Here is a 16426-nt window from a genome sequence, read left to right on the forward strand (position 1 = left end):
TCTTCTGCCTGATGAGAGAGGGGAGAAGAGAGAATGACTGAGATGGGAAGGGTCCTTGATTATATTGGCTGCTTTCCTGAGACAACAGGAAGTGTAGATGGAGTCAATCCAGGGGAGCGCCATGAAAAAACAAAATACTCTCTTTGATACATTTGCAAGATATTTGCATCATTGATAAGGTTACACATCCCTAAGGGTTCCCTATACTGAGTGGCATGCTGGCCATTTCTGAATGCAAGTTAGAGTCAGCATTGTGATCTGGAGTCACATCGAGGCCAGACCAGTTGAGAGCAACCGATTTTATTCTCTGCAGGACATTAGTGATGAGTTTTATTCAATCATCCAATCAGTTCTGGTCACCATTACTGAGATTAAGTTTGTGTTTCTTATTTCCAGATTTATTTAACAAATCGAATTTAAATTTCTCAGCTGCCATAGTGGGGTGTGAACTCACGTCTCTTGATCAGTAATCCGAGCCTCGGCACTGAGCCTCAATGCCCTCCTTTCAAAGGAGGAAATGCACAACTATGGGAAAACAAACAAGGGACATTGGTAGTGCTTTCAGGGAGCTGGCAATCAGGAAAAGATACCACCAACGCACTCTCCATAAAATCCTCCAAGGCTAACAGAAAGATGTGAATCAATGTCAGTGGACTCTTTCAGGCCAATATCCACCCTAATTACATCCATTGGCTCTGTTAGGAAGGCTATATTGTCTGCCTTGACTCCTGAAACTCTGTTCTGGGTTCTGCCTCGGGAGAGATTACCAGACAGACAGAGGAATAGATTCAAGGATGTTCTTCAGAAAATGCAACATCCCCATTGACTCTTGGGAATCTCTGGCCCATCACCACTTAAAGTGGAGAATGAGCATGTGGAATGGAATTGAGAACCTTGTGTCCATGCACTGTGAGCAAATGGAAGCCAAATGTCAACAGCAGAAGCAGTGAACCATCTTACAAACCACCCACCTACCCTCAGAGCCGCTTCCTGTCCCATTTGTGAGAGCCTGCTGATCCCACAGAAGTGAATTGAAGCAAGACACCCTTGATCCCAAGAGATGAAGAAGAGGCATTATTGGCTCAGTAACCTTCTCCCATGCTGCAGGCCCTGTGTGGTGATCTGTGTCCAACAATAGTTCTAAGCATACATAAATATCAAGTGGAAACTTTCATGGCATTTATACTGTGTGTGCATGCTTATGACAATAAGCTTGAATTCGAACTTGAGTGACTGTCTTGTACACATTCTGAAAGTTTTCTACAATGATCGCAGAGATAATTCCAATTGTGAGGATCTTGCTGTGTATCTATTCTTTGAATATAATAGCTTTACTTCCAAAAACTAACACTGAATTGATTACGATGTGCTAGTGCTTCTGAAGAGAAAGATGAAACCAATCTTGCACATTACCTGTGCGGCTTCAGAATGTCTCTGGATGAAGATAGTACCAAAGATGTAATGGATTATACATGCAATAATAATTTGCTAGGCTGACTGATGTGCCAGAAAATATAGATCAAAGCTGCTAGATTAGGGTAATGTGTCACTGTATAACAAAGGATGTTGTGTTATGACAGGAGGCTGCTTGAAAACATTTCCATCTAAATCATCTAGCAATTATGGTGGGGAATGTGGCTGTTCCAAGGGAAGAAGAATTGCTGGAGTAAACCTCTATATCAATTCCAGTGGAGGCTACTGTCTCCGCACATCAACTAAATCTTGGGCAAATAGCCCAGCGCTGGTGGTGACTACTCAATCTGTGCCATCGGCCTGAATTTGGATGGCCTATGAGTTGAAGGTGTGCATGAAATGCGACTAAATGTGACTTTTAGACTGAGCTATTAGTGAACCATCATCAGCAACAGAGAAGTCACTGGACCTTCTGTTAATGGAATACAATCCAAGCAAAGAATTGTTGGTTGAGAGTTTCTAGACAAGTGCTTTATCCTTTCTATATGGGGGAAAATGGTTTACATTCCTGTAACTCTACTATTTATGCTGAAGTCCAGTATATTTTATTGTTCACTTTTCAGTGCCTTGGGATGTGCCTGTATTGTAGAGTTGATACATAAAAAATAATTTATAGTTGTTTAACATATGATACACTTGGCCAGTGGATCATGAACCATGTTCTGAATCTTTTTAATCTCCCCACATTCTGGTCACCTCATCATAGGAAGGATGTGGAAGCTTTAGAGAGGGTGCAGAGGAGATTTACCAGGATGTTGCTTGGATTGGAGAGCATGTCTTATGACGATAGGTTGAGCAAGCTAGGGCTTTTCTCTTTGGAGAGGAGGATGAAAGGGGACTTGAGAGAGGTGCACAAGATGATAAGAGGTTTAGATCGAGTGGACAGTCAGAGACTTTTTCCCAGTGTGACAATGGCTAACATGAGGGGACATAATTTTAAGGTAATTGGAGGAAGGTATAAGGGGGATGTCAGGAGTGAGTTCTTTTACACAGAGAGCAGTGGGTGCGCGGAACGCACTGCCTACAGAGGTTGTGGGGGCAAATATATTAGGGACATTTAAGAGACTCTTAGATAGACACATGAATGATAGAAAAATAGGGGGCTAGGTGGGAGGGAAGGGTTAGTTAGAGCTTAGAGCAGGATAAAATGTCGGCACAACATTGTGGGCTGAAGGGCCTGTACTGTGCTGTAATGTTCTAGGTTCTATGTTCTATGTTCTATTCTTATCCTCTCCCCCAAGATTCTAACACCCGCGAAGGGACAATGCACTGGCCACTTAACTTGCTAATCTAAATATTTTTGGGATGTGGGAGGAAACGGGAGCATTCAAATGTAGTCACAAGCAAGCTGCACACAGATAGCACCCAAGGAACCCCTGAGCTGAACCTTCTAAATCATGCTCAGTTAGCATTTCAACCTGACATCCACTACCAGACAACAAACAATCTGCTGAAGGAACTCAGGGTTCTTGACCCAAAATAGTGACAATTCTTTTCCCCCCCACAGGTCACGTTGCAGCTGTATAAAACTTTGGTTGTGCCACATTGGAGTATTGTGGATGCCATATTACAGGAAGGATGTGGAGGCTTTGGAAAGGGTGCAGAAGAGGTTTGACAGGATGTTGCCTGGATTAGAGGGGATGAGCTACAAGGAGAGGTTGGACAAATGTGTTGTTTTCACTGGAGCGGTGGAGGTTGAGTGGAGATCTGACGGAAGTTTACAAAATGATGAGAGGCATAGATAGAGTAGACAGCCAGTATCTTTTTTCCCAGGGTGAAAATGTCAAATACTGGAGGAAATGTATTTAAGGTGAGAGGGGGAAAGTCCAAAGGAGACGTGCGGGTCAAGTTTTTTTACACAGAGAGTGGTGGGTGCCTGGAATGGGCTGTTAGAAGTAGTAGTGGAAGCAGATAGGATAGTGATGTTTAAGAGGCTTTCAGACAGGCACATGAATATGCAGGGAACTTGGGGGAAATAGATCATGTGCAAATAGAAGAGATTCAGTGTAATTTGGCATTGTGTTTGGCACAGATATCGTGGGCCAAAGGGCCTGTTCCTGTGCTGTACTGTTCTATGATCTTGATGCTGCTCAACCCTCCAGCAGATTGTGTGTTGCTCCAGATCCCAGCACCTGCTGTCTCTTGTGTCTCCATTCACTACAATGTCACTGGCAGTCCCGCCTGTGGTAAGTCCTGAAAGCCACAACAAATGGACAAGTTTTATCCCTTTCATCCGATGAGAAAAGACGAGATAAGATCTCTTTATTAGTCACATGGACATCAAAACACACAGTGAAATGCGTCTTTTACGTAGAGTGTTCTGGGCTTAGCAAGTGTCGCCACGCTTCCAGTGCCAACATAGCATGCCCATACTACAATTTCCTAACCCGTACATCTTTGGAATGTGGGAGGAAACTGGAGCACCCGGAGGAAACCCACGCAGACACACGGTGAGAATGTACAAACTCCTTACAGACAGTGGCCGGAATTGAACCCAGGTCGCTGGCACTGCAATAGCGTTACGCTAACCACTAGCTTCTGTTCCTTCCACCTATACACTGGGCTGTAAAAGGGACACTCTAGATCCATGAGCATACTAAAACCGTGATATGTATTTTTATTATTTTGCTGATATGGCAGAATTCTGGGTCAGTCAACTGGAGTTAATAAATGTTTATCCTAATTCCAAGCAGCAGCCTTGTGCTTGACTGGTGCCCTCTAACACAGGCACTGCAGACTCTTCTATCTCTTTCAAATTACATTAAGGTTACATGATGAAAGAGATGCAGCATTAAGTCCATGCTCCTTGAACAACCCAATAACTCACAAGATAGTGTGCCTGAGTGACTGTTCTACTTAATTAAAGTCTTCTAAAACAATTGGTTACATGCCTACAGAAAGCAGGATGGATCCTTCTGGGATACTGATGTGATATTCAACACCAAAATATTTTAACCCTTCAAAAATGGAATGCAAATGCATTATTTTACCACTAACTACAAACGTTCCCAATTATAGGGTGAATTTTACAAAGCTAAAACTCCCAGGTGCTTCAAAGTTAAATTGAAACCAATAAAAATTCGGTCTTTAAGCACCTCAGATTCTTTCCTGGGCTCTTTGTCAATTGGACCAAATTAGAAATGGCACAGTGGCAAAGCTGGTAGGGCCACTACCTCACAGCACCACAGATTGGGCTTCAATCCTGACCTTGGGTGCTGTCTGTGTGCAGTTTGCCTGTGAGTGCTTTGGTTTCCCCTGAATGCTCCAGTTTCCTCCCACACCCCAAACATGTGCAGGTTAGCAGGTTTAGAGGCCAGTGTAATTGTCCCCAGTATGGAATGAGTGGTAGAATCTTGGGGTAGTGGACAAGAATGTGGGGAGGTTCAAAAATGAGATAAGGTATCTTTATTAGTCGCATGTACATCGGAACACACAATGAAATGCACCTTTTGCGTAGAGTGTTCTGGGAGCAGCCTGTAAGTGTTGCCAGGCTTCTGGCGCCAACATAGCATGCTCACTTTGGAATGTCTTTGGAATGTGGGAGGAAACCGGAGCACCCGGAGGAAACCCACGCAGACACGGGGAGAACGTACAAACTCCTTACAGACAGTGGCCAGAATTGAAACCAGGTCACTGGCAGTGTAATAGCGTTATGCTAACCGCTACACTACCAGGGAATGGAAGGATATGGATCATGTACAAGCAGAAGAGATTTGGTTTAATTCAGCATCGTGTTTGGTGCAGACATTGTGGGCCGAAGGGCCTGTTCCTGTGCTGTACTGTTCTATGTTCCCTGGGGTGGAGATAGTAGATATAAGAAGAGAGTAGACTGGTTGGGTTTGGTTACCTTGGAGTTCAGGGGGCATCTGATAGAAGGATACCAAACAATAAGGGGAACAGATAGGCGAGATAGTAGGAAACTTTTCCCCAAAGCACAAGTGTCTAAAGCTAAAGGGCATAGGTTTAGGCTGAATAGTAAAAGGTTTAGAAGTGAGCTCAGGAGGAATTTTTTCACCGAGGGGGTGGTTGGAATTTGGAACACACTGCCTAGGGGCAGGTGTTCTTTGAGAAGTATCCAGACGAGCACTTGAATTGCCAAGGCACAGAAGGCCATGGACCATGTGCTGGTAAATGGGGTTAGTGTAGGTGGATGCCTGATGGTTAGCATGGACATGATGGGCTGAAGGGCCTGTTTCTGTGCTGTATAACTCCATGAAATTGGGAAGAAAAGAATAACGATCTGGAACAAGGAGAATATATGATAATGTAGAAAATATTTGTTTGGTAGGAAATAGGAACAGTAGTGTTAGCCGTTTCACTACTGTGCCTGCCAGGATTAATCTAGGGTTGGTATAAATGAATGGTTGATGCTTGGCATAGACTTGGAAAGCAGAAGCTCCTGTCCTGTGCTGTGCAATGACTCTAGAAAGTGTTTAATACAAATATTTATCTCATGTTAGTCTGAAGTACATCCTTCTCATTTTGAACCCTCTACCTTGAGTTCTACAGACAAAATTCGATACGACATGACAGGAAAGGAAATCTCCCCATGAAGGACAGTTAATGGAATAGCTTCATTTCCCGCTTGGTTTCAGCAGGTGTCAGATGTTAAAGGAGCCTTTAGTATAAACACAGAAGGACATAAGTAGAGACACCATGAGTGCCTCTATTCCCACTTGTTGGGAAGGATGAAGAGTTGGTCTGATTTAAGAGGTACCACCGTGCAAGTCATGGTTTCTTCTGGGCTGGTCTCTCTTCCCCACTCGATTGCCTTTAGTGGGACCCAAAATCCCCTCACTGTCACTGACCATGAGATAGACACGTCCATCTGATACCATGCTGCCAGTTTCCACCCTGCACCTCATTCAGGAAGCAACATTTAAGCAAAGGTCACCAGTTAAAATTACTGTATCTTGAGAAATTAATCAAAGAAAATGAACCTTTCATAAGGTTTCAATCCAATACGACTCTGGTACAATAAGTCCTTGGTCAGCAAAGCTAAATATGCAACAAAATAATGCCTGAGAATTGTACTCTCTATACAAAATTTGGTCCAATTGAAGACAGTGCAGAGGAAGCCTTGCACCTTATTGTCTGCACTGCACTTTCTCTGTAACTGTAATACTTTATTCTGCATTGTTATTGATTTCCCTTGTACTACCTCAATGCACTTTTATAATGAAATAATCTGTGTGGATGGCATACAAATCAGAGTTTTTCACTGTACCTCGGTGCACGTGACAATAATAAACCGATTTACCAATTTTATTTACCGAGTACAGCGTGTGTTCCAACAAAGACAAACTAATGGATCGAAACATAAAGTTTACATTTGTGAGAAACCAGGCAGGTTTACTACCCAACTTCTCAGGAGCTTCTGTGTTACAATAAAACTTCAGCTGCTTTTATACCATTTCTTGATTCAATATTTTCTTTATACAGCTGTGTTCATTATGGCACGCACAGTGAGTGCATCTCGGATTAACAATTTATCTGAAACTGGAATCATAAACTCCTCAAGCACAGGAGGAGGTCAGAACGGGCTCTTTGAAAGAGCTATCCAATTATTCCCAGACCCCTTTGCTCTTTGCCTATAACCTCTTCAAGTTTTTATTCAATTCCCTTTTGAAAATTATTATTGAATTTGTTTTCACCAGTTTGTTTTTCTCAGACAGCTCATTCCAAATTAAAAAAACCTTGCTGAGTTTAAAGAAAAACTCCTTTTGTTCTGAAAAATATGTTCCATCTATATCTCTTTAATGCTGCCTCACTTGCCAGTGGAAAGTTTGTCCAAATTTACTCCTTTAAACCCAATTATAACATTAAACATCTCAACTAGCTCAGAATATCCTGCTGGCACTGAACTGTTGTACTCCCCATTTGCCGATCTGATGTCCATATTTAACTTTCGCAGATCTCAACTTGCTTCAATGTGCCAGCCAATCATCAGTGGAGATGCCCTATGTGTGTTAGTGTCATCCTTGGGAGGGGCTAAAACCAGCTCTGCCTTTGCCACAGCTGGGAAAGGTTTTCACAACGGGCAAAGTACGCTGCCTGGCTGAGGTGTTTCTCAAATTATTAATGTATGTCAGAGTGGTACAGTGGGGCAATGCTTATCACTGTTGCCTCAGACTCCTGAGACACCGGTTTAATCCTGAACTTGACTGCTGTCTGGAGCAACAAATAAACTGCTGGAGGAACTCAGCAGCTCAGGGAACGTCTGTGGAGGGAAATGGACAGTTGACGTTCCGGGCCGAGACCCAGATTCCAGTATCTGCTGCCTCTGTAAAGCTTGCATGTTCTCCCAGCGACTCTGTGGGTTTCCTCTTGATGCTTCAGTTTCCTTCCACTTGCAAAGACATGCTTGTTGATAGGTTAATTGGCTTCTGTATATTATTCCCAGTATTGGTGCGTGACAGGGGAATAAAGTGTTTGTAATGGGGTGAGTAGAGCAAATGGAAATGTGAGAGGAAATAAGAATTGTATTGGTGAAGATGGATACTTGATGGTTGGTGTGGATACTTTGGGCCAAAGAGCTTGTGTCCATGCTGACTGACTCTACTTTTTATTCAGAATGAATAAAAAATAATTACAGCCTTGAAGTTGAATCATACAAGCTGAAGAAATTAAAATATAAATCATTTAAAACAATTAAAAAATGAAACTAAAGTCAATTTAATTCAGAAAAGGTAGATGAACTAATACCTTGCTCCCTTGCAGCCACTTCTCTCCACTCAAATGAATGGAGTATCTGTTGGAGGGGGATTCCTTTGTGTACATTCTGGGGAATTGCCACAACTTTGAGCTGGACTTCACAGGAAGTCCTGCATCAAAGTGCAGTCTGGCAAACAGGGTCAGAGAGAAATACGGCACGGAAACAGGTCCTTTAGCCCACTGAGTACGTGCTTACCATCAACCACCCATTTACACTGATTCTACATTCATCCCATTTTTAATTCTCCTTGCATTTTCTTATCAACTCCCCCTATATTCTACCACTCACCTACATGAATGGGCAATTTACAGTGGCCAAATAACCTACCACGTCTTTGGGATGTCGGAGGAAACTGGAGTACCTGGAGGAAACCCAAGTGGCTGCAGGGAGAATGTGCAAACTCCACGCAGACAGCACCTGAGGTCAGGATTGAACCCAGGTCTCTGGTGCTACGAGGCAGCGGCTCTACTGGCTGCGTCACTGTGCCACCCAGAAACGGTGAGCGAGCTCTGAACTTTTCCCTGTGGCAATGCCCAGCTTGGTAGCACTTTAAGCAAGGCCTATGTTGTGTAAAGAGGTCCACCCCAGCTGCACCAATTTCTCCGCATGTTACTGCTAAGAGACAAAGTTAAGTATTGCCCTTTAGCTCAATTCATCGGCGAACATGACACATTAAAACCATTAATTAAATTTATTTACATATTGAAGGGGTTATCAAATTCAGACAATTAAACTAATACCACAATACAATGCAGCCAGGATTTACAACAAACTGTGCCTAAGAGCTCCTGACAGCTCTTTTTCAGCAGTTAATAGTCTCTTGGAATTAATTAAGAATCCTTAGTATGCGTCTGGTGAATGTTAGCACTCCAGTTATCCAATGCCTGTTGGTTTGACAATATTGTCTTGTATCATAAGGACTATTTAAGCAAATTATTCTGGAAGCTCTTTAACTTGAACAACCTTCAGGTTCCCCCAGGAACTAAATTTGTCTTAGATTTGAAGCACATTTATCTGAATAGAAGCAAATCTTAAAGAACTAACACCATTGTAACTGCAGCTTTCAAATTCCTTTTAAAGGGTATCCTTCTGTTTGTGCACACTAAAAAAGGACATTTATGTTAACAGTTTACAATCTTATTGCTCATTGTGCATGATTATGATAGATTCTTTATTTAAAAAAATGTTTTATCCACAATACAAGCTCAGTAACCTACACCGAGATAGCAAGACAGCAACAAATTGCATTAAAATAATACCATAAATTTAGTAATATATCCCACCATATCTTCACAGAAGCACATGGAAAACAATGAATACTGAACCAAAGGAGGTGTCCAAAACCTTGTTGACAAAGGATTGCTTTGGATTTAAGGCCCAGCACTGGGCATTCACAAAAACACAAAAGGAAACAGGAGCAGGAGTAGGCCACTTGGCCCCTCAAGTCTGCCCTGCCATTCATGATCCCAGCTCTCAACTTCTCTTCTGTGTAAGTTCCCCATGGCTATCAATTCCCTGATCTTTCAAACATTAATCTACTTCCCCTTTAAGTACCCCCCATGATCTCGCCTCTGCAACCCTCTAGGGTAGAGGATTCCAGAGATTACCACCTCTGTGTGAAGAACAAAACCACCTTAGTATTTATGGTCACAGAGTCACAGTGTTACACAGCATGTAAACAGGCCCTTCGGCCCAACTTGTCCATGCCGACCAAGATGTCTATCCCAGCTAGTCCCATTGTCTGCATTTGGTCCATATCCTTCTAAACCTTCCCTATCCATGTCCCTGTCCAAACGTCTTGACCTTTGTGATTGCACCTACCTCTACCACTTCCTTTGGCAGCTGGTTCCATATACCCACCACCCTCTGTGTGAAAAAGTTGCCCCTCATGTCCCTCTTAAATCTTTCCCCCCTCACCTTAAATCTGTGTCCTCCAGTCATAGACTACCCTGCCCCATTCGTGTTTGCCTCTTTCTACTCATCTAACTTTATCAGTGTAACCCTCTATCTCATTTGTTTATCCATCTTTCCTGTAAATACCATTCCCTGTAACCGTAACACTATACTCTGCATTCTGTTATTGTTTTCTCCTTGTCCTACTTCAATGTATTGATGCAATGAAATGATCTGTATGGATAGCATGCAAAACAGCGTAATTTGGGACATGTGACAATAATAAACCAATTTACCAATCTAAACTCTTTGAAAGTGACATGACCGAATTTAATTTAAATTCATCTGTGCTCCCCTCAGTGCCTGAGTCTGGGTCTTCCATGTCTCTGAGACACCAGATATGTGCAATGGCATCAAACATACATGTTGATGATACCTGCTGGATTCAGTTGTACATGCCTGGCCTGGGGACATTGGGAGCCACAGAGAAACAGGCTTTTGCAAAACATTCCTGGCTTGCTTCTGTGTGACTTAAAGGGGAATTGTTTCCCTGGTCTGGCTGCTGGAGAGTTTCAGGGTCAAATTTCCCTGCAGGTCGACTTTGGGATTTGAACTTTCTTTTGCACAGTTCCCTGCATTCCAAGAATGTCTGTTGGGCCTTCTGTCACAGGACTCTCAGCTGATCCCATACCCAGTCCCTTCACATGTAGAACTGTATCCCACTCATAAAGTAATACACCATGGAAACAGGGCCTTCAGCCCAACTCATCCATTCAGGCAAAGGGACCCACCAAGCTAGTCCCATTTTCCCACTTCCTGCGCTCTACACTGAAGCCCCTCCCCTGAGGCCTAGACCTGACATCTGTCACTCTCTGTCCACCCACCCTGGGTCTGCCTCACCCAGCCTCCACACGCCACGATCTGCCTGAGGCCCACTAGTTTACTCTCTGCAGGATCCACATTGGTAGAGCCGGTGGACGAAAGTCCTTTCTGCACATTTAGCATCTTTAGTGGTCTCCTTCCATCGTGCATGATTTGGCATGTGGCACAGTGCACAGCTGGTAGAGCCGCTGCCTCACAGTTCCAGTGACCCATGTTTAATCCTGAACTCCAGTGCTGTCTGAGTTTGCATGTTCTCCCTGTGACCACGTGACTCTCCTCCAGGGGCTCCACCTTCCTCCCACATCCCAAGGATGTGCTGGTCAGGAGGTTAATTGCCCACTGTAAATTGCCTCCAGTTTGTGGGTGAGACGTAGAATTTGGGGGGAGTTGATGGGAATTGGGGGAGAAGAAAATCGGATGAACATCAGATTAGCTTAAATGATAGTGCGTGCAGACTCGGTTGGCTGGAGAGTCTTTCCCTTGCTGAATAACTTTATGACTCCAGGGGTCTCTCAAACTATCAGTGTGAGGGGAGGGCTGGTGAACAACATATTCAGGCCTCGCACAGCAGGGTTCAAAGCATCTTTTGAGGTGTGGATGATTCCCGAGGTTGTTTCCTTCCTTAATACTTAAAGAATTGAAGAAAACAAGCTAAGATCATCAGTACTCTTGCTGCAGATGGGGAAGGTGATTCAACAGTTTAAGAAAATATGGGGAATTAGATTGAAATTGAGCGAGAGACTGCAGCATTCTGTTGGCAGGTACTGAGGATAAAAGGAGGCAATATGAGGTAACCTATTGTGCCAGTAATCAATAACAAACAGCACCACATCAGCACAAAATAATATTACAAATACCGTTGCATGAAGATGCACGTTCAGCTCATTGCATTGAGACTAAATCACAATGAAATTGAAAAGCATTCTACTCGTGACATTGTTCTTGCAAGATTTTAATTACAATTATTTGGATCAATCCAAATATTTATCAACCATTTTGTAAGTAATGTCTTGAAGATGGAAGTTATAGGAAGTTGTTTGACACTGAATTGCCTTTTGAAATGGCCACTTGGTCGTATCGCACCCTCTGTGTACTGTAGGAGCACCTTCACTCCATGGTCTACAGTCGTTTGAGAATCTTGCTCCCCACTACCTTTGCAGTGAGCATTAATAGTGGACTATTAATGTCCACCTTGCTAGTGACTCCTACATGAGTCAATATATATTAAAGAAAGAGTTGAACAAAGTTAACAGGAGTTTGATCAAACACTACTCTCATAGTGCAACACGCAAAATGCTGGAGGAACTCTATGGGTCAATTCAGATGGAGGGTCTCGACCCAAAACATCGAATGTCCATTTCCCTCCACAGATACTACCTGACCCGTTGAGTTCTTCCAGTTTTTTGTGTGTTACTCCAGATTTTAGCACCTGTCGTCTCTTATGTCTCCATTTTACTCCTCTCATGGTGTTGGTACGTAGTGTTGTATTGAAAAACCTACGCTGGGAAAAGATTTTAGTTCAAAGTATTTGATCAATCCAAATATTTATCAACTATTTTGTGAATAATATCTTGAAATCTTGAAGACTGTGAAGTTCTAGGAAGTTGTTTGACTCTGAATTGCCCCTCTCCTTGCCACAGAATATTCAGGTCAGGGATGGAGTAAAAACTTTATGATTAGACCCAATGGTGCTACTGACAAGTTTGACCTTCATTTAAGTGACAAGCAAGGGATTTGGAACCAGCCGAAAACTTGTAATCCAACCTTTCTAATTCAGTATATCTAGGAGGGTGCTCCCTGAAGGAAGTGTAACTGTGGCACACCATTCGTCCACAAGCAACCTTTGGAGTTCAGGAATGCCACATAAAGCTGGTGACACCTCAGCAGTTTCTAAGACTGTGAATTATCAGCATCTAATTAAGCCCATGCTTATCTATCTTGGGTCTGCTTAGGTCACTCAAAAAAATCTCTGTTTCCCTGGGGAATGCAATGAAAGCAAATAAATTTCATCCTGCACTTTCTTCTTGTTCCAAATCAAAAGACCAGGGTAACCTGGGTCATTGGTTTCAGCAACAAATCCCCTAAAAGTGTTGTTAAATTACATTGTTGGTGCCTGCCTTTTAACAATTCTTTCAACAATCCCAACAAACAACACTTCAATCAATAAATACTCAAGTGGCTGCTTTATCGAATTTAATCCAAATGACTTACAAAAGTCATTTAAGGCCACACATTTTAGTTGTGTGTCAAGCAGCCATTTCATCGCACCTTTATGGATCAGGGGTAATATAAATAAAAAAATTAGGCAAGAATACGTTTTTCTACAGGAGTGAACTATATTTTTTATATCTATATATATTAGCTATTCACTTACATTCTAATGTTTCTTAGCACATGAAAAATGGAAAGTGATAAGAAAGCTGTTTTTTTCTCCTTGAGACCTGTGTGAGTTTATCACTGAGGTACTCATGCAAAACCCCGAGGCTTCAGAGTCCAATTAAAAACAGGAGTGAGTGGGTCCAAACATCTATGGCTGGTCTGACAGGCTCCTCTTGGTAACAGTGCTGGGAGTCTGGCAGAACAGTCAAAAACCTAGATAGGCTCAATCCAGCATTAATTCCTGGATGTGTTTGGGGGGACTTGGAGCTTCTGGCCAGCAAGGACATTAGTGGATCAAGGGGAGGGGTCAATGCTACAGGCTTGAACTTTGAACTGGTTCCCGCTTTTACATCTGTCGCCGTATGGCTAACAGCTAAACCTCTTTGAACATGATGGGAAAAAAGTCAATTTTACATGGACTCTCCTGGCCTGATAGGGAAGGGGAACCAGGGAACCACAGCTGATGTTGCTTAACCTCATTTGGTCCCAGGTAGTTAAAAAGGATGGGAAAGGAAACAATGGAACAGATGTTTCCTGTTTATCTGACCATTGAATGACTGACATCAGAGTGTGAGGGTTCTGAGCAGGGGTTCATCAACAAACCTTCTAGAAGATCAGAAGAAACTGTATGAAAGAGGGACCAACACACACAAAATGCTGGAGGAACTCAGCAGGTCAGACTGCATCCATGGAGGAAAATGAACAGTCGACATTTTGGGCCAAGACCCTTCATCAGGACCCAGTCTGTGGAATTCTTTGGGGATTTGACTGGAAAATTATGAGGCACAGTGTCAGCCACAATCTTTATTATTGGAGCAGACATTGAGAGGAAGGACCAACAGAAGCCAGACTTCTCACCTCTTGAGAAAATGAATTCAGCAACCTGAAACCCTATAGCCAACCCAAACCACACACTGACTGGCATTTCAGGAGCACAAGTCCAGCAATACTGACCACAGGCCACATTTCCAGGCACCCAATGCGGAGTCTGTTAATGTTGGCAACACTCTTCCCTCAACCACATCGTAAGGGTCAGAACTGTTTGGAGGGGTGCATCTGCTTTCTGCTGTGGATGGGGCCAATCCAGTGGAACTGGGTGAAACCAAAAACTCAATGACTTCAGAGTGTAAGACAATGAACAGATTACGTCAAAATTAAAATTCATAAAATGATGAGGAGACAGTCTGAGCAACTCCAGTAACATCTGCCAGAGGCTCTTTTTGTTTGCTGCAGACCACAATATTACATCTTATAGATTAAAGAAACACAAGGTTAAACAAAACCACATATTAATGTGCTCAAAAATTAACAATAGCCACCAAAAATACTGAATTCGTAAAAGTTTGAGCAAAGTAAAAACAATTTAAATTTACATTCTATTAAAGAATTTCAATCAAATAGAAAAGATAAGGCATTAAGACGAGAAATCAGGAGACTATCGGGCAAAACCCAGTGCAGTATTTTCATTAAAAAGTCAAACACCATACATATTTTCTCATTAAATTTCTTTTCCTCTTATGTGATGAATTACTGAATGCCATTCCCCAACGAAGATCACAACAAAAGTGTAGGTTGAAAGCTGAATTAATTGCAAAGTTAAAGGAGGATTTTTTAATGAGAGGAAAAGCTATAAATTTCTCTTACCAACATGCTAGTTTTTCTTTGACACTGATTAACCTTCTTATTCCCTGTCATTCTCCAGTGATCTGATTGGCCCATGAGAATCATATGTCACACCTCTCTCAACTGCAGCCACATAACCACCAATACAGTCCATGACTGTCATGGACCAACACTCAGGTACTGCAGACGCAGTGTTGTCTATCTTTCCTTCCCCTTCCACCAGTGTCTCTCCCCCTCAGCCGACACTACCTCTCCCTCAATGCAAACCCAGGCACTTTTCTTGTCAGTTCAAGCAAGGGGCTTCCTCTGAGTTGACTCACAGGAAGCAAAGGTTATGCCACTTTCAGCCACTGACCACACGGGTTCCAACATCCACCAACAATCCCAGGTCCCCTTCTTTCTCCAGTTCCATGTTAGGACTTATCTCTTCTAAGAGGGAGCAGATGCCCTTGTCTGGGGGCAACTTCAAAATTCCCAACTACCAAAAGCTAAGCAGACAATCAGATTCCCACCCAGTCCAGGTCAACTGCAGTCCTCAATGTCCCCTTTAAAGCATTAAACAACACAGAGCTCCTTTCACGCCTGGTGGAAGGATATTTATTTCAAAACCAATAATTCCTCTCTCCAGTAATTGTTTACTGGGGAGGTAGTCAGCTGGAGGTCTAACATAATGTTTATTATTAACTAAACAGATGCTCATTGTCAGGAAGGATCATTCTGGAGTCACCAGCATCAATACCAATGGAAAAAAGAAACTAAAACAGAGGAGAAGGAACCTGTATAGTTGATGGTTGGCTGCTTGCTTTTCTCTCCACATATTAAATACACTGTTCATTATCTGCTTCATCCATTCTTGCTCTTTCTGCTTTCACGTCTTGGATGGCTGACCCATTACTACTTGTTCCAGGGCAGAAGGTTGAACATTCAAAAAAAAACATCACCATGCTCCACATGTGTATAATCTTAACAAAATAACTAACCATTCAATTCCTAAAAAAATCAAGTTATTTTTCTTTCAGTTGTGACATCTACAGAGACCGTGTCTTAAAGAGGTAGACAGCTTTGATAGCCTGATTGCCTGAGACGGAAGTGATAGATCCAATATAATCGCAGTACACATCTCTCATTTCAGCCCTTCCTGCCAGCTGTACATTGGGGATCAAAAGGAAGCACATGAATGACTGAAGGTAAAGGTGTGGTAAGAATATGTTATTTATCCAACAAAAGAAGAACAATATCAGTGCTTACAGTGCAGATACTAAGGATGACTTCCTCAGGAAGCTACTCACCCAACTGGACCTCGACAACACTTTGTTGGTTTTCAAGAGGGTCGAGCAGCTCAGGTAGCTTGTCCGTGAGTACAGCTGAAAGATAAAAGAATGCCCAGAGCTGATTACGTTTACTGGGGTACAAAGTGAGAAACTTCAGCCCAATTTGATAATATTGCACCACCCCATATGC

General features: G+C 42.7%; 1 protein-coding gene across 2 annotated transcripts in view; it reads right to left on the bottom strand.

Moving 5' to 3' along the window:
• Positions 1–16426, bottom strand: part of LOC127573039 (X-linked interleukin-1 receptor accessory protein-like 2) — an 840978-nt gene that overhangs the window by 201370 nt on the left and 623182 nt on the right. Inside the window, exons 6-7 of one of the 2 annotated variants that reach the window (XM_052020818.1) lie at positions 16214–16329; positions 16067–16110 (exon numbers count right to left, since the gene is read on the bottom strand). In XM_052020818.1, the coding sequence (XP_051876778.1) occupies positions 16247–16329 (83 nt within the window). In that variant the 3' untranslated portion in view covers positions 16067–16110; positions 16214–16246. Of the gene's footprint in view, positions 1–16066; positions 16111–16213; positions 16330–16426 lie in introns of those variants that run through there. The other variant, XM_052020817.1, reaches the window with a different exon arrangement.

Source organism: Pristis pectinata, chromosome 8 (genome assembly GCF_009764475.1).
Source record: "Pristis pectinata isolate sPriPec2 chromosome 8, sPriPec2.1.pri, whole genome shotgun sequence".
NCBI lineage: Eukaryota > Metazoa > Chordata > Chondrichthyes > Rhinopristiformes > Pristidae > Pristis > Pristis pectinata.